This window comes from Scardinius erythrophthalmus (assembly GCF_964197995.2).
Source record: "Scardinius erythrophthalmus genome assembly, chromosome: 20".
In the NCBI taxonomy this organism is placed as follows: Eukaryota; Metazoa; Chordata; class Actinopteri; order Cypriniformes; family Leuciscidae; genus Scardinius; species Scardinius erythrophthalmus.
The window spans coordinates 36,494,602-36,518,906 of NC_138240.1; the positions used below are offsets into that span (position 1 = coordinate 36,494,602).

A 24,305-nucleotide genomic window follows, 5' to 3' on the forward strand; every position below is an offset into this window, starting at 1 on the left:
AGGACGGCCCATTTCATGGGCTGTCCAACACCATTGTAAGTCAATGGGAAACTTTGGGACGCTCCTGCCCCCCAGGGGTGCAACTTTTACCCCATTGTGAGGTATGTTCTTACAGAGCCTGTCAGCCTCTTCAAATGTGGCAAATCACATGTTTCTGTGAAATCCTTGCTCAGTGCTCAAAGTTCGTTGCAATGTTAAGTCATTGGGACTTTTTGGGGCGCTTTTTCGCCCCTGGGGCGGACACCGCCCCCGCCCCCGCCCCCCTCCCGATCGCTTATAAAAGTCATAGCACACCTCTCCTCAATGAGCCGGTCGATTTGACACCTCATTCATGGATCTGTGACAAACGGTGCGGGACGAGTTACGCGCCAAACTTTGTGTGGAATAATAATAAAAAGAAGAAGAATAAGTATGAGCAATAACAATAGTGATGCCTTGCTTTCAGCAAGCACCACTAATAATATATATATTTAGAAAAACAGTCAGAAATATGTGTTGCTTTTTTAGTCTCAGAAGAAATCAAATAATTTGTAAAAAAATATATATTAAAATTGAATGATAAAACTGTTTATATTATGGTATGATTCTTGCATGTAGCCTATATGTTAAATGGAAAGAAACCGTTTTTCAACTACATATATATATGACATTGATGGTGTTGGTCATCATGCTGTAGGTAGGCAGCACACCAGGGTTTGAGACCCTTTCCTCTAGATACAGCAGTAACACAGAGGCTCCTGTTTATTTCCTTGTTAGGAGGAGAGAGTTTGAGCAGTGAATACAGGGTGGGGATGGTTTTTGACATGAACAAAACCTAAAACAGACTTACTTGTTTAGGCGGTGTCCGAAGAAGTTAACGATCAGGTAAGATAAATATGGTTTCTATCTGCTTCGTTTAGATGTCTAAACTATTTACCCAATGCGACGACAAGAATGCATGCCACTGTTACTGTTTTATAGCTAAATCTAATTAGGGCTATTCTTAATTTTATGGTATGATTCTCTTATGTAGGCTATTGTGTGTCTTATTTAACAAAACAGTTTTGTTAATGAGAGGAAAAAACTTCGGTTGCCTCTATGACATTAATAGACCAAAAAATAATACTAATTATGTTTTGCTAGAATCCAGACACTGAAGTGCAACAACTTTGTTTTTTTAAAACTTCCTCTTTAACGATTTTACTTCTGCAATCCATTGCTTCTCAAACTACTCTACAGTAATGCTGTTTTAATGTGTTGTAGCCTACAGTTAAATAACTGATCTACCCTTAACTGAAAATTCTAGAAGAAAGCTTTCTTTAATCATTATTTACAGTTAGCTGGGAGATTCCTTTAAAAATGCATTTCTGAGCAAATGATTGATTAACTAAGTACGTAATTCAAACACCTAAAAATTAAGATGTTATTTAAATGTAGCCTGTACGCCAAAATAGTGTTTCCAGTTAAACAGAAGGAGAATGGTGGATTTTCCACACTTAGGCTACACAGCTCTCTGGAATGCGTTATTCTGATTTTCAGGTCGATATAAATTATTTATACCTTTTAAAAAAACACAAATTTAAACCCAGTTAACTTTCCGAGTTTGTCTGTTGTCAATATGACCAGTTGCATAAACAGAGCCACTATGTTAAGCCTGTCTTAATAAATATAGCAGGGGCGATTCTAGGATTTCAATATTGGGGGGGGGGGGGGGGGGGCTCAGCCACTTATTATAAAACATAATAATTTAATAGGTATTGTTTGTATACTAGGGTGGGCATGAACAATACAGTTCTACACTGAGTACACATCAAGTCAATCCCTGCATATTTAATACATTTTAAATCAATTTTTAATAACTAACTATTCATTAAGAATTTACAAACTTTATATTATTGTAATTGTATAGATTGCTAATTTTGTAGTGGTCTCTTATTATTAATTTTTTTTCATAGCTGAATATGTTTATAAATATACACACACCTTATGGGAAAATATAACCTATCTATCTAGAGACTGGGAATTTGAAAGTGAAAATTATACTGCATTCATGCTTTTTCATCATGGGAGAAAAAATGTAAAACATTTAAGAGTGTCATTATAGAGAATCCAAAACCAAGCATGAAGAGCAAATTAGTTATTGGCTGCTAGCTTTCATATATCATTTATAACGGTGTTATGTTTTCCCAAAACAAATGTAGGATTATTGATGATAAGCAATACTGAATGTTTGGCCTGTAATGTTCCCAAAATGTGCCCTGTAAACCTTTAATGTTGTAAACCGGAAATGCTGAGGTTCTCTTGTGTGCTATTGTTTGCTTGTGTAGTGCAGTGCATTTTTATTGTTGAGTTTCAACATTCCTCAAACCAAAGGTCTGCATGTAATCGAATATGAGACAGATGATCAACTCCAGCAATTTTGTTGACAAGAATTTAATGACATTAAGGTGTGTTCTGAAATTCTGAAAATTCCTCATGTTGTTTCAAACCTGACTTGAACTCGAATTACAGTTAGAGTCAGTCAGTTCAGTCAGTTGACAGACAGTTCTCAACACTTCCATATAGGCCTAGAAAAATGAGTAAGAGGATCCAGCCTCGAACTATAGCTTTGGATAGAGAAACATAGTATGTATAGTCATATGGATAATCAGTTGATGCCTTTCCCACAAGTTTTGAATAGGTTAACAGTACAGAAAATTGCAAATACCAAAAACAATAACAACAAAAACACACACATTAAGTATGCATATGCATTGTTGACATCAGACACTGCAGTTGTCTTTTACATGTCTCACACAGCTGTCATTATAAGGGCAGAATAAAATGAATGAGAATAAAGTTCAAAATGAAAAATCTCTTTCTACAAAATATAACTTCTAACTGTAATGATTTTCAATTCATGATATAATAAAAGTGGGACTGTTAATCCAACCCCCTTCAGTAGAACACAAAAGTAGATATTTTATATACACAATATATTATTAAAAACACAAACTTTTATAAAAATACACATCTACACATTATATAATCATAGTAATAAGAGAAACGGAGGAGCGACTGTAGTGAGGCGTTTGTGCAAAACTGCTGAAAAAGTGCGGGTGTTGAACCCTCTCACCGGGAAAAGTGTGGGTGTTAAAACACCCACATCCCCCACGGGTGCGACTTGAAGTGCAAGATGTGAGACAATTCAATTCAGAATGTGCATGCTGTCTATCAAGACGTTGGTTTTCGGAGCGGTCGCTTTGGATGTTTCGTTCATGTTTTACTTACATATACGATTTACAGGGTTGCCAACTTTGGGACTTTTGGTTGGAGTGAGACTCCGCGTAACCCTAACTCTAACCCTAATTTTAAAAACATCCGTCCTTTACTTATATAGCCTAAACCCTGATTTATGGGAAAAAAACGTTTTTTCAAAATGTACAATTAATTTATTGATTGCACTATAAAAAAATAAAGATAGAGGTGATTAAATAACAAACATGTAAAACAACAACATCAAAACAATAAAAAATCTCAAAACGATCTCGAAAAAAGATTTGTTCATTTTAATGAACGAGATCGAACAAACGAGTCAGTAAAATGATCCGAACTTCGCATCAAGTGACAGTCTGTTCCTGGTGTCAGTCTTGTTTAGGCCAATAACGTACTCGGTTACCTAATATAACCTCGGTTCTCTCTAGAAGAGGGAACAAGTATTGCGTAAGTTGCTTACGCTACGGGAAAGTCTTCTTTCTTCGAGATCTGAAGCCAAAAATCATCCTTAATTTTGTATTCATTGTCAACGCAGTGCGGCAGCCGGCAGACCATGGCAAGCTGTATAAGCGTGCTCTTTGGCTGCCCGGCGGCAACTGCTTAAGCCTACCAGTGAGCCCTGCGCTTCGCGCCCTCCACACCCTTCTAACCGTCAAGATGGGTGTGGCCAGTGTGCATATAAGCAAGGGCTCGTAGGCTGAATATCTGGTTTTCACAGTCTGAAGCGCAAAAGCTCGTGGCGCGACACGGCAGGTTACGCAATACTCGTTCCCTCTTCTAGAGAGAACCGAGGTTACATTAGGTAACCGAGTACGTTCTCTTACGAGAGGTTCTCTCGTATTGCGTAAGTTTAGCTTACGCTACGGGAACCCCTTGTCAACACCGTGTGCGCCGAGCATCAGTGCATGGAGATCGGGAGATTGGAGGGAAAGCATACAGTGGGAGGCTGGGCCAGGTCTGGGCCAGCGCGTCCTCGCTTTTCGAGAAGAACATCGGGCAGTGGGCAGTTGTCTTTTGACGCAAAGAGGTTGACTTTCGCCCTGCCGAATAGGCGCCAGAGTGACTGGACTGTCTGAGGGTCCAGAGACCATTCTCCCGGGGGAATGATGTCTCTGGACAGTCTGTCTGGGCCGACGTTCAGGTGGCCCAGCACGTGCGCAGCTCTCAGCGAGCGCAACGAGTGATGAGCCCACACGAGAAGGCGTTCTGTCAGCTTGCAGAGGTTCCTGGATCTGACACTGCCCTGTCTGTTCACACAGGATACCACGGACATGTTGTCCGAACGGACTAGCACGTGGTGATCCCATATGAGTGGGAGGAAGCGCTTGAGCGCGTTCTCGACCGCTATCATCTCCAAACAGTTTATGTGGAGGCATTTCTCCTGGTCTGACCACAGGCCGAAGACCGGTTTGCCCTCGAAAAGAGCGCCCCAACCTAAGTTGGATGCGTCCGTCGAGATAACTTTGCGGTGCGAGACGGCTCCCATTGTCACTCCCCGCTGGTACCAGTCGGCCGCTAACCAGGGCTTCAGTGCTGAAACGCAGCTCTGAGTCACTCTGATTCGAATGCTGCCGGAGGCCCAGGCTCTGTGAGGCACTCGGGCGTTCAACCAGCGTTGCAGCGGGCGCATACGTAACAGACCCAGCTGAAGCACTGCTGCAGCTGAAGCCATACAACCCAGCATCCTCTGAAATGTCTTGAGAGGTGCGGTGCTGCCCGACTGGTAAGACGCACGCGCTGTGTCGACAGGCGGGCCGTCATTGCCTAAGAGTCCAGTTCCATACCCAGGAAGGTTGACTGACTGGGCACTAATGAGCTCTTGGTCCAGTTGACCGTGAGACCCAGGCTTTCCAGGTGGCTGAGAAGCACTGTTCTGTGAGCGATAAGCTCTTCCTCTGACTGTGCTAGAATGAGCCAATCGTCCAGATAGTTCAGAATTCGCATTCCCTGACCCCTCAGGGGAGCGAGAGCTGTGTCCATGCACTTAGTGAATGTACGGGGTGCTAAAGACAGGCCGAACGGCAGGACGGTGTATTGATATACCTGACCGTCGAAGGCGAATCTCAAGAATGGCCTGTGACGGGGGAAGTATCTGGATCTGAAAGTAGGCATCCTTCAGATCGAGGGAAATAAACCAGTCTCTCGGGCGAATCTGCGCGAGGATCTGCCTGGTTGTGAGCATTTTGAACAGTCTTCTCATAAGAGCTTTGTTCAAATGTCTCAGATCTAAAATTGGTCTGAGAGCTCCATCCTTATTTGGAACGAGGAAATAACGGCTGTAAAAGCCTGACTCGCTCAGAGAAGGGGAAACCGGTTCTATAGCCCCTTGCACAGAAGTGTCGCTATTTCTGCTCGAAGTAGATGTGCTACTTCCCTATTCACTCTCGTCTCGGTTCGCGCTAGAAAGCGCGGGGGGCGGCAGGCGAACTGCAGAGTATAGCCATTTTTTACTGTGTTCAGCACCCATTCTGACGCGCCTGGAATAGCTTCCCACGCTTTCGCGTGTGCCGCCAGGGGCAGAATGGCCTCCAGGCTCTGATTGCTGCGTACCGCGGGCTCGAGAGCTAGATATGGAGGCACGGGCGCAGCGTGCGCACTCTCGGTGCTTAGATACGGCGGATCGCACACAGCGACAGCTGGCCGTTTTACACACAGTGTCCCGGTGGCTTTGGACGGGGAACCTATAGTGTGAGGCGCGGCGTCAGGGGCGAAATGTTCGTTAGTATGTGTGAGCGCCCGAGGGTTGGCACATGACTTACATTTAAAACATGACCGGTCGTAAGAGGCCGTGTGACAGAGCGGGCAGTGAGTAGGTGTGGGCACGGAGAAGTGGACACGTAACCTACTTTTAACACTCGAGCGGCTTCTGCCTGCTTTATGAGTGTGGGCTCTGTGAGAGACACGGGATTTATAGTGCTTGTGTGCAGGGGTGAACACAGAAACGTGGGCACATTCACTGCATTTGAAACACATACGGCGTGAGCTGTGCAACCAGACATTATGCTCATTTGAGATTTCTCTGGGTCGCCGTGAGAACGGTGGTTGCGCGCAGGCGAGCGGGTAGATATACCGGCTCGTTGACTGCGAGGTGAACATCTGCAGTAGCCGTGGCAACGGGGACTGACAGAGCGTGAAGCTTTGACGGTGGTCCAGCCGCAGCGGGACTTAACAGTCTTTTCTTCCCTCGTGTTTAGACGCTCATAAATACTAGAGCACCATGAGTAGGAGTGGTGCGAGAGGTGGGTTCGCTTTCAGTATGTAAGAAAAACTGGCCGCGAGCTCGGAGAAGCGAACAGCATAATTTTTTATCTGCCGCGAGAGCCGGGATCAAACTCGGATCTCTAGCGCAGAAACCTATGATTCCGCCACTGGACCACGGGGGAGAACACAATAGCTTTCGGTCAGCGCGAGCATATAAGAGAGATATATATATCGTCTCTCTCTGCGATCATGTTTGTTTGCAGGCGTGCGTGTATAAAAACAGGCTCGTTTACTGCAATAGTAATATTTCCAGCCGCCTGAACTTAAGAGGGGACTGAGAAATGTGTGAGAATTGGCGGTTTGTCCAGCCACAGCGGGACTAAAACACTCTCTCCTCTTTTCGCCGGTGAGTGAGGCGCGCGCGCTGAACATTGCTCGTGACCGTCCGCTCTGTCATCCCTTGTGAACGGCGCAATCTGCGCGGCCCAACAAGAGGGAGAGCGAGTTCGCTTTCTGTATGTAAGAAAAGCTGGCCGCGAGCTGGAGAAGCGAACAGCATACGTTTTTTATCTGCCGCGAGAGCCGGGATCGAACCCGGGTCTCTGGCGCGAAAACCTAAGATTCCACTATTGAACCACAGGGGAGAATACATTAGCTTTCAGTTAGAGCGAGCATATAAGAGAGAGCGTCAACATCTCTTGTGACGGCGTTCGCTTGCAGGCATGCGTGTATTTATAACAGGCTCGTATACTGCGATATGAACAATTCCAGTCGCCTGAACTTAAGAGGGGACTGAGAAATGTGTGACAAATGGAGGTAGGTCCGGCCACGGCGGGACGAAAACACTCTGTTCTCCTTTCGCCGGTGAGTGACGCGCGAGGACGGAGTAGCTTTCTTGTAACGTAAAGAGAGCTTCAAGACCGTCCACTTCTGCCATCCCTTGTGAGCGGCGCAGTAGCGCGGCTCAAACAGAGGGAGGGTGTCTATCTCATTCGCCTCATCCCCTGACGCGGCGGCGCGGGCGAGAGCCGGCGGTTGAGCGGCTGGGAGGGGGGGCGGAGAGGGCGAGAGAGAAGCTCGAGGGAGAGGTTCCGGCGAGCTCCTCAGTCACATCAGTCTCCGGTGGTCTCTGCGAGCGGCGCTTCTTCTTGCGTGGCCCGGCAGGGACAGGCGGAGCGACAGCTTGGTCGAAGACTTCAAGTCGAGCCCATAGGGTCGACATTGAAAGTTCTTCGCACTCGGGGCAGCCGCCTGTAGAGAGTGCGGTGGCGGCGTGCTCGCGGCCCAGGCAGAGAGCGCAGATGAGGTGGCGGTCTCCGTTGCTGAGCGGGGCGCGGCACGAGCCGCAGGAAAAACGAGGCATTTTGACAAAAACGCCTCGTGCTCTTTTAGAACAGTGAGAGAAAGTGTGTGTCGCAGGGCGAACACACACAGCAGTAATAAAAGGATATGTCGCCGGATAGCGTAGCAGGCACGGATGGCTGAAGGCGGCGAAGGCGGCCGGCTTCTTCAGGCGCTGTCCTAAGCTTGCTGGTCGCTGGTTTCAACGGCGGCGGCTCTCAAGATCCAGCGATGCGAAGAGCTTCGCTGAAGACAAGAAAATCAGATATTCAGCCTACGAGCCCTTGCTTATATGCACACTGGCCACACCCATCTTGACGGTTAGAAGGGTGTGGAGGGCGCGAAGCGCAGGGCTCACTGGTAGGCTTAAGCAGTTGCCGCCGGGCAGCCAAAGAGCACGCTTATACAGCTTGCCATGGTCTGCCGGCTGCCGCACTGCGTTGACAATAAATACAAAATTAAGGATAATTTTTGGCTTCAGATCTCGAAGAAAGAAGACTTTCCTGTAGCGTAAGCTAAACTTACGCAATACGAGAGAACCTCTCGTAAGAGAACTGAAAAGGTTCGCTCAGCATCCACATTTGACTGTGGCAGGCTAAACTCAATCTGGGCAACCTTTGATCATTTTTTTGATCATCACACAAAATGGGGGGAAAAGTTTTTGCACTTTAAAAAAAGCAAAAATGTTTTTCACAATTTTAATCACATTTCCTGCATTTACATACCTTTAGGGACTATGGTGATACAAAATCCAGGAAATAATCAAGTTGATTATAATGATAAATTCTGCCAAAAAGAATATAGTAGGCTACTAAACTATGTATAAGAAGAATATGTCTTTATTGTTTAATAGGGGCCAATTGCCAAGACTTGAGACAATCATTTTATAAAGTCAAAAATGTTCACCATTAATGTTTTGTGTGCAAATAAAATTTAAATAATGTGAGACTCAATTTCCACTGTAATATAGAAACAACATAAAGACAGTATATTTTAAACAATTGTTTAATGCCATTTTTTTTTATTAATAAAGGCCAGTATCACTGACTGTAGCTACTGATGTCTCCATGAAAAAGATTTTTTACTTTTGAAAATTATAACAACTTTCAATATAAGTGAACTTAAAACTTTCCTCACATAAACCCAAGAATAAATGTAATATTTACATGTGCCCTTCCTGTGTAAAAGGTATACAATATACAGAAATTATTAATTAAATTCGATTAATCCTTATTAAAGCTGCAAGCGTTCTGCTCAAGTCAAGAGCAGTGAGTGATTTTCTCTGTTCCCTTTGTTCTTTGGTTAACTTTACTGACTACAGAATTAGTGGCTGCTGTCACTTTAAAATCTGCCGCTGCTGACAGGCTCTCACGCATCTCATTTTCTCATTTACTCTTGTTCATTTAAGACTTTATGTAACTAATTTAAGACTGCTTATTGTTATGAGGATACTCGACAAAACTGACATTTTGGCATGTGTTATTGTTCGTTCAAGCGCGAAAGAGAACTGCCCAGCAAAACTGATTCTGACGCGCTGTCTGTGCGCTCGATACTGGCGCGAGTCTTTCTGTGCGTATGTGTGTGTGAGTGTGTGTGTCTGGACATTCACAGACAGCGCCATACCTGCTCATTATTATTATAACTTTCAGTGAGGTATTTTTAGTGTGTGCAAGCGACGTTCCTGGACGCGGCTGCGCGCATTGACGCAGGCAGGCTCTCCGTGTCCTGCTCGGTCCTGCTCCTCTGTGGCGATGGCGGCGTGCGGTTAAAAAACCATAACAAACTAATTATCTGCTTACCTTGATTGTCATCCAAACTTTCAAACGCGCATCAGTGGCTCCGACTCCGAACTCTCTCTGAACTTCTCACACGCAACTGACGTATCAGGTGCAACTGCAAGGTTGTCAGCGAATCAACGATCAGAGAACACTGCAGTGAGAACGTTATAGGCAGATATTACAGCTGTGGGCCTTAAACTCCTCTCCTGTAATTAATACGCAGTGGTCTAGTCGTCAACAGAAAATTAATGGATTGAGAGGGGAGAAAAATGGATTTTGGCGTGACATTTCTTGCGTGTGCGAGATTGATGCTGAAACCGTGAGAGTCACGCCAGATGCCTGAGAGTTGGCAACCCTGGATTTAGTTTGAATCCAAATAGCACGTGCTGATAGCCTGACAAGCCAGACCTACATCAAGATGTTAGGTCTGGCAACTCACCATAGACACGGCTCAATCCGACTTTCAAATTCCCTCTACAGCAATAGGCAGGCGCGTCGTTAGACATGGGCATCCGGGGCTTCAGCCCCTGATGTTTTTTTTTATAGCCCCGGATCTAAAAAAATTTAATTTATTTATAATTATTATCATTTTTTAATAATTTTGTATTTATTTAAAAAAATCGACCGGGTCTTTTAAACTATCCTTCGGAATCAATCATGTATTAAAGACGATTAAAATGTGTTCAAGCAGATCAAAGTTACTATGGTTACTCTCACACAGAGACGCACCACGTGAGCGATTTAGCTATCCAAGTTCATCTCCAGGATTTGCGCGCAACAGCAAACAATCTCACAGCAAAAAAAAAAAAAAAAGACGCAGTCAGCACTGCCGCACAGTCTTCTGTCTGACCAGATGTTGTCAGGCTATAGGCTATGCCAGTAAAACTCAGAAAAACTAACTTACTGTCGTGTCAGCCGTTTGCTCGCGGCGCGCACTCTTCAATCACGCGCAAATGCGGCGCGCCCTGCATCACGCAAAATAAACTACTAGCATGTAACGTCGTGTTCTGTCGTGAATTAATTATTGAAATAACCAAAAGGTAGATTAAAGCTGCATCAAAACTCTATGTCGGGGATTTTGTATTCCTTTGTAGACTACATAAATGTTACACATTTTGGCGTAGCCCTACTCATTTTTCATTATTAATCTTCTAATATTTTATCAATATTGCAAAGTCATCAAAACTGACTAAATATTTTGTGACCAAAAATGTGAAAAATAGGCCTACATCTAGCCTAAATGATCGTTCATGACATTCTTTTAACTATAAGCAACCCAATTTGTCTAGATCTGTATTATTTCATTTGTATAATGAGCTTAAATATTGCTGCGCAGTCGTGTGATTTAGTCCGCTTGATTAACACTATAACAATGTATTCCTATTTAACTCTGATATGTAGCCTATATATATAAGGTCCTCGAATGTGTTCGAATATTTCACCAGCATCAGTCTTTTCACAGTTTGTATCACTCCGCTTGTCTGTGTTTGCGCAACTTGCATCATTAAGCCAGTAGGTGGTGACAAGTGACTGTCTTTATGAGTGAACAATTGAAATTTAATTTAACTGATTTAATAGTGCCAAAAACATTGATTAACTCAAGAAAGAAACAAGTTGCTGAAACCAAACTTTAATGCTAAAAAGTTTACATCTATGCAAAATAATCCTCGAAAGATTTCTCATTTAAGGCCATTCCTGTTTGGAATATGTAATTGTGTATTGTCAGCTATGCAGAAACATTTTGCATTTCCATTTTCTAGTGTGGATCATTCATTTCAACATTTATCCTCATTCTCATGTTTAAGAATCTGTTATCTGCTTGACAAATCATTTATGTATACTGCCCACTGACATGCTTTTAAAGCTATTGTTATCAAAAAACGTTGGCCTTCAAACACCTTAAAATGCACATATGTAGGTCCGAGAAATCCAAATTTAGGTCCGAGAAATCCAAATTTTCTCGGGAGAGCATACCCCCGAACCCCCCTAACTACCTCACATTTTAATGTGTGTGTCTGTGTGGTAATATGGGCTGGTGTGGCAACAGTGCCAGGACTGAATTTTTCTGCCCCCTGCATATATAGGCCTAAAATATACATTATTCTATGTATCGAATCGTATCTTATTACCCACCCCCAGCCCCTGATGTTTCAGACTCAGCCCCTGATGTTTTTAAAACCTAGAAACGCCCCTGGCAATAGGACAGCGCTTCAACCAACCAACCAGAGCGTTTTCCCAACAGCGGAGCTAGTTGATAGATTCAACTTTTGCCATATCTGGCCGGCAAAACTACGAACACATCTTCCTTTTTTTAAGAATGACTTAAGTGCCGTTCTTTGCTCTTTTCTCAAAGAAAAACCTAACTCCAAGTCCTCCAGAGTCGCGGCCAAAGCCGATTCGAAAGATGTTTGCCAGCAGCAGCCATTCTTTGTTTTAAAGTGCAGGTAACCGTCGCAACTCTGTCGTCATTATGTTAAGCCCGCCCTCGCCTACTCTATAGACGACGTGATTGGCCTGACCCAGTTTAGGTTTTTGCAGCTCGAAAGTCAATGGAGAGTTGCTAGACTACCCTGGCTGCAAAATACATTTTGCTGCCGCTAGGGTGCGTCTAGATTTCTAGGCTAACGTGCTGAGTGAACGATCAGCAATCAAAAGCATTAAACAGAAGTGCTCTCTCTCTCTCTCTCTCTCTCTCTCTCTCTGTGCACTGATCAGCTCGTGCGTCACAGCTATAGACATTACCATTTCGTTTAATATTCCACTAATAAGATACATTTACTTCATAGACAGTCTTCTTTTTTATCCCCATTATATACCCTCTGTTGTCAGTGTTTCTTTGTCTGGACACAAACACTGTTTACAATCTGCCTGGTATACGCTGATTTCACGCAGCCGCCATTTTGAAATCGAAAGTGAGGCTCCGGTGGGAAAAAACCCGGAAGTAAAGATAAACAACAATGCCTTTGGACTACCAACCTGAAGCTGCTGCCGCGATTTACACTATTGGATGTTTATATCCAATACAGGATATGTATATAGTTCATTCCTGCTTCTTTTTTTACTTTTTGAATTATATAAAAAAAATATTTTATTTCTAAATAAATTTCACTGTATATAGTATAAAGTATGAAAGAAATGTATGTACAGTTTTAGAATTGACACAACATCATTAAACACAACAATACGCCATCGCATTCATGACTCTCCTGTGATTAAAGGCGACACTTCCGGTTTTCTTCCCACCGGAGCCTCGCTTTCGATTTCAAAATAACGGCTGCGTGAAATCAGCATATTGGTTGTTTGTATCTGAGCATTTTTATGAGTACAAGTACATGAGCTCAGTATTGGGCCTGATACCGTGCATCCTTATATATCATTAATTTCATTAATTCAGTTTCATGGACAGCCTCGAGTTAGTATTTTATAATTCGCTCCGTGCACGGCGACCGTTGACGTTCGAACTTGAGTGTGTGGGCCAGTACTTCCGGTGATCTGACAGCGAGAGCTAGAGACAACAGCGACCGAGGTCCATTACCACAGAGATATTTTTTCACAATGAGTGTTTTTAGGATTCAAGAGAGGTGACTTGCCTTTCAGAGGGTGACAGCCTCAGCACTTCATCGTTGTGTGCCGTTATGTACCATTTCGTCACGTTACAACAGAGAAGTCAGCTTTCATGCGTTCCCCGCCCGCTGACGCTGTGGTACGGGCTGAGTGGATGCAGAAGATCCGGAGGGATGACTCAACCCGACCAAATTTTTAAATGCATATAATTTTCAGTGTATTTCACCTGTGCGTTTCTATGCTTTCTATTACTGCATTTTTATTTATTTATTTTTATTTTTTTATTGCAGCATGAGTCAAATCATCTTCTGTTCGTGAACAGTTGTATTTCATTCATTAATCTGACTACGCATCCGTGCATTTAATTGCCATTGGCTCGTGTGATAGTAATATGGATCTTAGTAGTATTTTAAGTTATAATTGATTCTATAAGCAACTATAAAAGATAATTTTCGGCTGTCTTCGGCTCCCTGCACCGGGCGCAATGCGAAACCGGAAGTGTCTAACCGCACACTTGCTGACCCAAAATCCAAAATGGCGGCCACATGCAACTAGTCTATTAGGTCTGAAAAATCCTTATTGAGAGAACTTTTGTGTTCATACTGTGAATTGTGTCTCTTTTCCTAAACAGGTGCGAAGATGAGAATGAAAAAAGCAGAGAAAATAGCATTAATTCTCACAGCTGCTGTGTGTCTCTTCATTATTATGAACAAAAACGACACTGAAGACGACGTTATATCAAATAGCAAAGACACATATGAGATGCTCCGTCATCAAATCCACTTGCCCAGATCCAAAACTGTCCAGCCTTTGTCTTCACGTTGTCAGCAGAATATGTCGGCTTATAATGTGACTGGATTTTCTACTCTGCCAGGTCATATCCAAGATTTCTTGCTTTACCGTCACTGTAGGAATTTTCCCATGCTGCTCGACCTGCCTAATAAGTGTGGCGGACCCCTGAACTCTGCAGATGTCTTCCTTCTGCTGGTCATCAAGAGTTCTCCAGAAAACTATGAGCGGCGAGAAGTCCTGCGGAAAACATGGGCTAAGGAACGACTGTACAAAGGTGTGTGGATCCGTAGAGTCTTCATAATCGGACAAACGAAAACGGGCTTCGAGAAGAGCAGGTTGAATAAGCTATTGAAGCTGGAGAACAATGAGAACAAGGACATTTTACAGTGGGAATTCAATGATTCTTTCTTTAACCTCACACTGAAGCAGATCCTTTTCTTAGAGTGGATGGAAAGATGGTGCCCACAGGCTAGATTTCTCTTAAACGGGGACGATGACGTCTTTGCCAATACGTTTAACATGGTTGAGTACCTTCAAGGTCAAGAGGACAATGATGGAAGTAAACATCTCTTTACCGGGCACCTCATCCAGAACGTAGGGCCTATTAGACACTCTTCAAGTAAATACTTTGTCCCAGTGCAGGTTCAGGAGTCTGAGAGCTATCCTCCTTACTGTGGTGGAGGAGGCTTTCTTCTCTCAGGCTTCACGGCCAGAACAATCTACAACATGTCTCACTCTATAATTATATTGCCCATTGATGATGTTTACATGGGAATGTGTTTGGAAAAGGCTGGTCTCAAACCCACATCCCACTTTGGTGTAAGAACCGCTGGTCTTCATGTCCCAGCTGAGAACGTTGACACATTTCACCCTTGCTATTACAGAGAAATCATTTTAGTCCACAGATTTCTGCCACACATGATTTTTGTGATGTGGGATGAAATACAAAACCCACGTTTGCAATGTGGAAAAACAAATTCCTCTCTTCAGGGAAGCCCATAAACAAAAGAACATGGTGTGTGGTTCATTTTAAAGGGAAACATAATAGCTTGCTGGAATTGATGTAATCAATTTTGGTTTTAATCAATGAATTAACTTTTAATGTTTTACCATGTCACTTCTCAAGAAAATGATTTGGTGTATTGTATTGCACTTTAACGGAAATAAAAATGGTTGTTGACTCCTTTCTCAGCAGAAGAAGTTGGAGTCTTTATGGTCTTTATTCTTTCTTGTAAATGATTAGAGAGTGCTTATGGAGATAGAAATCTATATCTTTCCCTTTTTAAATCTAATTTTATCAGGATAGTTAATTAAGTGTAATATGAAGTGGCATACTCTATGCATTAAATGATTGCTGCAAAAGCAAATTAAGGTTTTTACACCTCTGAATGTTTTTAGATGTATGGTGCTGAACTGTAACAAAGTACAGCAGGATAGAATCTTTCCATCATTTCAGTTCTTTTGAATCAAAGCGGTACGCAAATTCAGATGGTTCATTTGAATTATTAATTTCGTGAATCACGAATCAGGGGTGCGTTTCCCGTACAACTATATAGCTCGCTGCTTAACTACCATAGTACGATGCATCGTTGGAGAAATCAACTAGCTAGTCACGACTGTTTCCCGAAACCGTATGTCGCAAAGTATCGTTCAACCACGTTGGTTTATGACGTCTCGCACGTAGTGGACTAATAACTTATTTTAATTAATCTGTTTGAGATCGAATTAACGCTAGATTTTGTCATATAAGTTACAGACATGGCATCTGAAGACCATTTCTAATTTTTCTCAGTTATTTTGCTTTATTACCAGACTCAATATTTGGCTCGTTCTTACATAGTAGAGCACGTTCGCACATGCGCAGTCTTCAAAAACGGTGCTTTAAATCTCTTGACAAACTAAAAGAAGTAAATTACATTTGTATGTATTCTAAATAAATATTACGGGTTGTACTGAATGTCAGCTTGCTTATTTTGCTAAAGATAAGGATTTATTCAGTCTATATCTCATGTAAACTAGAAACTCTGCTTCTAACGACAGCTCGAGAGCTGGCTTTCCAACCACACAAGTTTGCGATGCTGTTTGCGAATGTTCGTTGGAACGATGGTTTCGGGAAACACCAAATCGTTCAACTATGCTGATAATGACGGAACTTGCGACCATAGTTGGCTAACGATGCTTTCGGGAAACGCACCCCTGAATCGCAATATTCAATGGACCACGCGCAAGTCTTTTTAAAGAGAAGTGTCTGTTCAAGTAAGCTTTAATGTGTGTTTTCAAATTATAAATAGGACATCAATTATTTTGATAGGCTACGTTTTGACATGTGATAAAGTTTGTTAATGGGACAACTCTCTTGTTCTCTAGAAATGTTTGTATTAATAAAAGGTGAATACCAACTTCAAAGGTCAAATAGTTATAAAATGCTGTATCATTTGCATTTTTTCATGGTGTTGTGTAGATGTATCTTTATTCTCTTAGTTTGCTTTGTTGTTTTATGCACTAGAGATCCACTGAAGTAGGACTCACTCACTCACTGAATCATTCAGGGGTGCGTTTCCCGAAAGCATCGTTAGCCAACTATGGTCGCAATTTCCGTCGTTATCAGCATAGTTCAACGAGTCGTGTTTCCCGAAACCATCGTTCCAATCGTCCCTTAACGACAGCTCTCCACCTGTGGTTAGAAGCAGAGTTTCTAGTTTGCATGACATGTGGACTTAATAAATCCTTATCTTTAGCAAAATAAGCAAGCTGACATTCAATACAATCTGTATCTTTTATTTAGAATACATACAAATGTCATTTACGTCTTTTAGTTTGTTAAGAAATTTAAAGCACCGTTTTTGAAGACTGTGCATATGCGAACGTGCTCTACTAAGTAAGAACGAGCCTATGACTGAATCTGGAAATAAAGCGAAATAACTGAGAAAAATGAGAAATAGTCCTCAGATGCCATGCCTGTAATTTATATCAAAACATCTAGCATTAATTCGATCTCAAACAGTTTCATTAAAAGAATGTATTACTCCACCACGTGCATGACGTCATAAACCTACGTGGTTGAGCGACCACTTTGCGACAGTATGGTTTCGGGAAACAGTCGTGACTAGCTAGTTGGTTTCTTCAACGATGCATCGTACTATGGTAGTGAAGCATCGAGTTACGTTGCTGTACGGGAAACGCACCCCAGAGCAGTTCCCTTGAGTTTACTCTTACATACTTCAGCAGCACCTCACCATTGTCATAACCAGCTGTGCTGTTATTTATAAAATTACTTGTACTTTTCATATTGATTTAGTATCAATTAGCTAATACTTACATATTTTTCTTTACTTATTTGAGCCAAACTTAAGTCAGACTCCATCAATGCATCTTTATTTTTTATCTATGAAGATTGGATACATTATGCGACACGGAAGAACAATCAAAGATGGTAAAATATGAGGATTTTTGTTTTGTGCAACACAGTGTTACACTTTGTTCTTTCTTGGGTGGAGGATAAGATATTGCAATTTATGATAAACTAAATGACAGACCAGTGGTTCACCCGAATCTCGGCAGAACTTTGATCAATCAATTTTGCCAGGATCGGATGAACCATTATACTGTCATTTAATTTGTCATAAATTGCAATATCTTTTAAGCGATTTGACATATCGGCACAAAATTAGACAGGGATCATTCTCAACATGTCCTGAAGGTACCTGAGAAGTTTGAACTTAGCGCCACTTAGTGTTCCCAAAGTTCACAACATTTTAACATTAGAAAAAATATGAATACAAAATTTCTGATGTCAGCTCGGTCCAAAGATCATCTGAGCCAATTTTTGTAAGGATTAAACCAAATTTGAAGGAGTATAGGGGAAAAAAACTGAATACTGTTCTTTTCAAACTGGAAACTACTATAATGGGTGGAGTCTTATGTAAGATGTTGAATGTGATCAGCATGATGAGAGGAATCAGGTACGTTCAATTTAATTTCGGATTTCAAACTGTTTCAATTATGAATTTTGAACTGGTGGTGGCGCTGGTCCTAGAGACACCAAATTTGGTCAGATTACTATTCATTACCATCCTACAAGTGGACAAATTTTCATAATTTTCCTATAAGGTTCATAGGGATGCCATAGACTCCTATACGAGAGAAATAATAATAAAGAAAACCAACAACAATTCCAATAGGGACTACAGCCCATTCAGAACTGGGCCCCTAAAGACTCTGGGTGTTTCATTTTAGCAAAAGTGTACAGCCTGCAAAACCAAGGTTAAAACTAGTTTAGACTATAGACTTTTAATTAAAATAATGTCAGAACTTTTTGCAGGCTTTTTGTTAACACTTGACCATGAATAGGCTTTAGAAAACCAAGCCAAGCATTTAACTGCTTCACATCATGAGTTCCTCCCCCAAGTTTAAGTTACAGGAAAAAAGAGAAATTATTTATTCTCAGTGAACAATTTAGCCCCAAAAAAAAACATCAATGGAAAGCAGGTTTATTGTTTTGAAAAGCACAAATCTTCATCTCACTCCGTCCTATCAAAACCAGTTCTATAAAGCTCTTATGTAAAGCTATAGCAGGTATTGTATAAGAGAAGGCTGTAAAATGACAATGCACTTTTGACAAATTAGGGAAGTTGTGAACTTGGGATTTGCAAATGGATTATTCTTTTGAGGCAGATCTTTTCAAATAATGGCTTGATCCAGTTCACAAGCTAGTGATTTGTTCACGAATAGGACTTATTCGGTTCTCTATTTCATCTTACTGATTCATAAAATAACAAACATTTTGGCCTATTTCAGAAGATATATAACACAAGTCACAAGGATTTTTATGAATATTTTATGATGCTTGTGCATTTTTGCTGAAGCATGAAAGCCTCATTCATTGTATTTGCTGGAAAAGAGTAACCTGAACAAATCTTAACTTAACTGTAACAGTCTCTTGAGCAAGTTTGTAAAGTATTAACTCTGTTAGACAGGATTATGGGAAAAATATAACTCATTTCAGGTGATGCAAGTTGCTTGACTCTCAGACACATTCTGACTCCATGAAGTGTTGCCTGGCGTCTGTCTGTGCTGCATGCTCTGAGTTCACACTCTTTGTGATGCTAAGCAACTGCCTTGCTGACATCATTTGGTGTGGCTTCCTGAATTTTATTTTTGGGGGGGTCCCATCTTAAAATGAGGGGGCAACTAATATATATAGCTTAACACCTGCATACATTTAAAACAGTATATTTACTTCACCGTTTCAGCAGAACAGACATAACAGCCTACAACATAGCTCAGCGATTATAAAAAAGTGTCAATGATGTCATCATACTCAGAAAATACAGCACATATATATATATATATATATATATTAGGGCTGTCAATCGATTAAAATTTTTAATCGCGATTAATCGCATGGTTGTCATGAGTTAACTCGCGATTAATCGCATTTAATCGCACATTTTTTATTTGTTCTAAATATACCTTAAATTAATACTTTTCAAGTTTATAATACTCTAATCAACGTGGGCATTGATAAATATAGATGCTTTATGCAAATGTATGTTTATTATTGAAACCATAGTCAATATAGCATGAAGACGAGACATGTTTCAAAGGTCATAGATGTTTTTCAAAGAACTTGTTCATGTCTATTAGACACATGTAGAAAGAAAAAAGAAATACCAGGTTCCCATTACTTCTCTTTCTTTGCACTGAGCAATTTACTAACACAAACATGTTTAGATTTTTGCATGACATGCAGGGCAGCTCTTCTGAAAATGCTAAATGTACATTTAGCATTTATTATTACATTGTAGTTTGTCTCTCTCTGTGCCCATTTTGATGAAGCTAAATTCTCAATACATTCTCAATAAAACGTATATTTTACTGTTTCTGTTGTCAAACAACGGAATGAATTTGAAATGGTGACTGAAACGCGACCAAATAAACATAACCAGCTCTCCCTTCCAAGACGTTAATCTGCACAAAAATTCTGATAATCGAGCCGTCGTCTGGTGAAATCAAATACACATAAGCTAAAGACAATATCCGTGCTCTGATTTCGGCTATATTTGTAAAATTAGAGAAGCAACATAATATCTGTGTTTAACTGAATTAAAGCGCTGCTCCTCCGCGTGAGACGCAGAGAGCGAGAGAGAGAGAGAGAGAGAGAGATAGAGAGAGAGAGCGAGAGAGAGAGAGGCGCGCGCGCGTGCTGGGAGAGCAGTACCGGCGGTACCGGTATATTCTCAGAAACTAAATAAGGTTTGGGCGCTTTGTTGAAGGGAAAAAAATCGCTAAAAGGGTCTGCAATGTGGCTAAGTTAGCAACACTGTGTATCTGCATTTCTCCAACTAGGTTTTGGGCCACGGGTCAAACAGAAAATACGCGCTGCGTTAATCGTCCGTTAAAAAAATTAGTGCCGTTAATATGATTTTGCGTTAACGCGTTATTAACGCGCTAAATTTGACAGCCCTAATATATATATATGTGGTCATCATTGGTTGTGAAGGCGGTTCATTAATAGCAGACAAGTCATTGGGCATTGTGCCGATCTGTGTCGTGAAGTCTCACTGCTACACTCCTGTGATGAAATAGGCCTGTGCGTTTCTGTGTCCTGAGAAGCCTCAGGTGCCGCTTCACTCGCTGTCGCCTCGTAGTAAGCTGAAGCAGACTCAGATGTAGATGGCACATTTTCTTAGCCTGGTTAAAACCAGACCATTCTCAGAAGTAACTGAGTTATGGTCTGGCAAAGCATCATTAATAACTCATTTCCAAAGGGGCGTTACCAACGGACGTCACTCAAATGCCTCTGGGCGCAACTGGATAGACCTAAAACCAATCGGAGCGATCGTCATCGTGTAAAGCCATATGCTGCGTCCCAATTCGCCTAAGTTACACTACGCCATAAAAGTATGTACTCTTTTTGTGAAGAAAAGGTATTTACTTTTTTGAATGTGTAGCAAAAAAGTAGGCAAGCTTTGGGACATACGACTTCGTCATCTTTATCGGACGGATCTGTCGCGTGCATCCTGTCACATAAACTGCCCTGTCAATCATCTTGTCACAGTTAAAATCCTCTATTAAATCTAATTTAATTTCCTACCGTTTCGGAGAGAAATGTAGTAGCACGTTCATCTGCCAGTGGGTCTTTCATGGAGACTGTCCTCATGTGTTTGCAATTTGAATATAATAATGCATTTAAAAGTTGGTGCGATTCACCAACAGACGTTGCTCAAATGCCTCTGGGCGCAATTGGATAGACCTAAAATCAGAGCGATTGTCATCGTGTAAAGCCCGCCTCAACGTTTCTGATTGGTGCCTCGATTTGGACGGATTAGAAATGGGCTCTATGCCAGACTACTTGCAGAGCAAATCTAAATTTGCCGGAAGTTTGTCTGGGTTTTCCCAGGCTACCGATTATATTTATCAGTGTGTTGTATATCAGGCAGGGACACGTTTGTGTGCAGTTTGTTTTGTAATTTCACCGGAACGAATAGAGAGTCTCTCCACATTGAAGCGCGCGTCCGAGTGAAGAAACAAACAAACACAGTATCCGCGCCACTGATCGCAGCGGCAACGAGCACTTTGATCACTTGATTTCAGAAACAACACATTTCAGCGCTAGACTGAACAAACGAACGAAATGAATGCTCTGCTAGTTAACTGGAGATGTTTTGTTTATTTGTATTGGTACATCCGTGCCGCCGGCTGCCCTTAACTTAAATTATTATTTTTTAACGAAAAATTCGGGCGCCACTGCGCCAGACAGTTTTCTAAAACTGACAAAAATCAAACAACCCAGGATAGCAAAGAAAACCACTGATTACACACAAAAAACAAGTATTTCAAAACAAGTTTCAATTTAACTGGAATTTATTACATAATGTCCATAAACATTATTTAAAAAAAAGTACTTATTTTGAAAAAGTAAAACCAACCAAACAAACAGTAAATAAATAAATAGATAGATATAGTTCTTAACGTAACAGTTAAATTTCACAGTTCAAAATCAGTGTTCACACAATCGCATAAACGCTATAAACGAAAACCCAGGTCATACTGGTCACACTCTAGCTGGGCATCAACACTGGCAGATTCGTGTGTCCATATTCACGCTAAACAATTTTGGCGGACAGAATCGCAAACTGGAGAGTGTAGTTGGACCTCGCCTGGCTCCAGGAAGGAAGTTTAATGGCCTTGGTCTCGTTTGAGAGTGAATCGCTCACCAACAACAGCCAGTCTTTAAGGTGCGTCGCTATGGAATCGCCAGACTCCACGTCGCATCAGACAGCGTGCGCGGAAAGCCTCATTTCAAACAAACGCCGTTGGTGACATCATCTGATATTCATCAATAGTCAGTAAACGTCACTCCTGTAGATCTGGATCTTCCTGCTTTCATCATGTTTCCAATATTTAATCCATATCACATGAGTAAGAGTGCTGTTGATCTGAATATCAGTACGGTGGCTGTGATTGGGCCGTGATGATCACATGACTGATATCCAGCACTACAGTAACACTCAGATCAATAAACAAGAAGTTTTCATTTATATTCCACTTCACACAATTAGACCGATTAGAGACCGTTTTAGCATTCATGTTTTCAGGATAATTGACATTTACCTGATTATTTCAGTCAATGTTTGTTTATTAATTTCTTAACTATTTGCATCTTAGTTATATATGATTACATATCATATTTTTTTCTTGTATTACATCAAATCACTGAAGCAGTAAATTCTGCACATTCTCAGTGTTTGAGGTGAAATGATCATTTGTTCATTGGAATAAATGGATGTAAAAGGTTCTTGCTGATGATCCCTTGGACTATGTGTTTTAAATAGGACCGTGACGTCGCCCGGTATGGCGCAGCCGGAGCCCCACCCTGGATCCAGGCCTGGGATTGGGGCTCGTATGCGAGCGCCTGGTGGCCGGGCCTTCCCCCACGGGGTCCGGCCGGGCTCAGCCCGAAGGAGCGACGTGGGGCCGCCTTCCCGTGGGCTCACCACCTGCAGGAGGGGCCGTAAGGGGCCGGTGCTGAGAGGATCGGGCGGCAGTCGAAGGCAGGGACCTCGGCAACCTGATCCCTGGACACGGAAGCTAGCTCTAGGGACGTTGAACGTCACCTCGCTGGTGGGGAAGGAGCCTGAGATTGTGTGTGAGGTTGAGAGGTTCCGACTAGAGATAGTTGGGATCACCTCTACGCACGGCTTGGGCTCTGGAACCACACTCCTCGAGAGAGGATGGACTCTTCACTACTCTGGAGTTGCCCATGGTGAGAGGCGGCGGGCTGGTGTGGGTTTGCTTATAGCCCCCCAGCTCAGCCGCCATGTGTTGGAGTTCACCCCGGTGAACGAGAGGGTCGTTTCCCTGCGCCTACGGGTCGGGGATAGGTCTCTCACTGTCGTGTGTGCCTACGGGCCAAACGGCAGTGCAGAGTACCCGGCCTTCTTGGGGTCTCTGGGAGGGGTGCTGGAAAGTGCTCCAACTGGGGACTCCGTCGTTCTACTGGGGGACTTCAATGCCCACGTGGGCAACGACAGTGACACCTGGAGGGGCGTGATTGGGAGGAACGGCCCCCCTGATCTTAACCCGAGTGGTGTTCAGTTATTGGACTTCTGTGCTAGTTACAGTTTGTCCATAACGAACACCATGTTCAAGCATAAGGGTGTCCATCAGTACACGTGGCACCAGGACACCCTAGGCCGTAGGTCGATGATCAACTTTGTGGTCGTTTCATCTGACCTGCGGCCGTATGTCTTGGACACTCGGGTAAAGAGAGGGGCGGAGCTGTCAACTGATCACCACCTGGTGGTGAGTTGGATCCGATGGCGGGGGAGGAAGCTGGACAGACTCGGCAGACCCAAGCGTACTGTGAGGGTCTGCTGGGAACGTTTGGCCGAGTCCCCTGTCAGAGAGATCTTCAACTCCCACCTCCGGCAGAGCTTCGACCAGATCCCGAGGGAGGCTGGAGATATTGAGTCCGAGTGGACCATGTTCTCCACCTCCATTGTCGAAGCGGCCGCTCGGAGCTGTGGCCGTAAGGTCTCTGGTGCCTGTCGAGGCGGCAATTCCCGAACCCGGTGGTGGACACCGGAAGTAAGGGATGCCGTCAAGCTGAAGAAGGAGTCCTATCGGGCCTGGTTGGCTTGCGGGACTCCTGAGGCAGCTGACGGGTACCGGCAGGCCAAGCGAACTGCAGCCCGGGTGGTTGTGGAGGCAAAAACTCTGGCCTGGGAGGAGTTTGGTGAGGCCATGGAGAAAGACTATCGGCTGGCCTCGAAGAGATTCTGGCAAACCGTCCGGCGCCTCAGGAGAGGGAAGCAGTGCCCTACCAACGCTGTTTACAGAGCTGTTGACTTCAACTGGGGATGTTGTTGGACGGTGGAAGAAATACTTCGA

The 24,305-nt window shown here is 42.8% G+C and overlaps 1 protein-coding gene across 1 annotated transcript; it reads left to right on the top strand.

Moving 5' to 3' along the window:
* The first annotated feature begins 759 nt into the window (after nucleotides 1-759).
* On the top strand, nucleotides 760-15,105 carry LOC308680507 (N-acetyllactosaminide beta-1,3-N-acetylglucosaminyltransferase 3-like). Its single transcript, XM_081348644.1, has 2 exons — nucleotides 760-864; nucleotides 13,750-15,105. Exon 2 carries the CDS (start codon nucleotides 13,758-13,760, stop codon nucleotides 14,910-14,912), a length of 1,155 nt encoding a protein of 384 aa, XP_081204770.1. The 5' UTR covers nucleotides 760-864; nucleotides 13,750-13,757; the 3' UTR covers nucleotides 14,913-15,105.
* The last annotated feature ends 9,200 nt before the right edge of the window (nucleotides 15,106-24,305 follow it).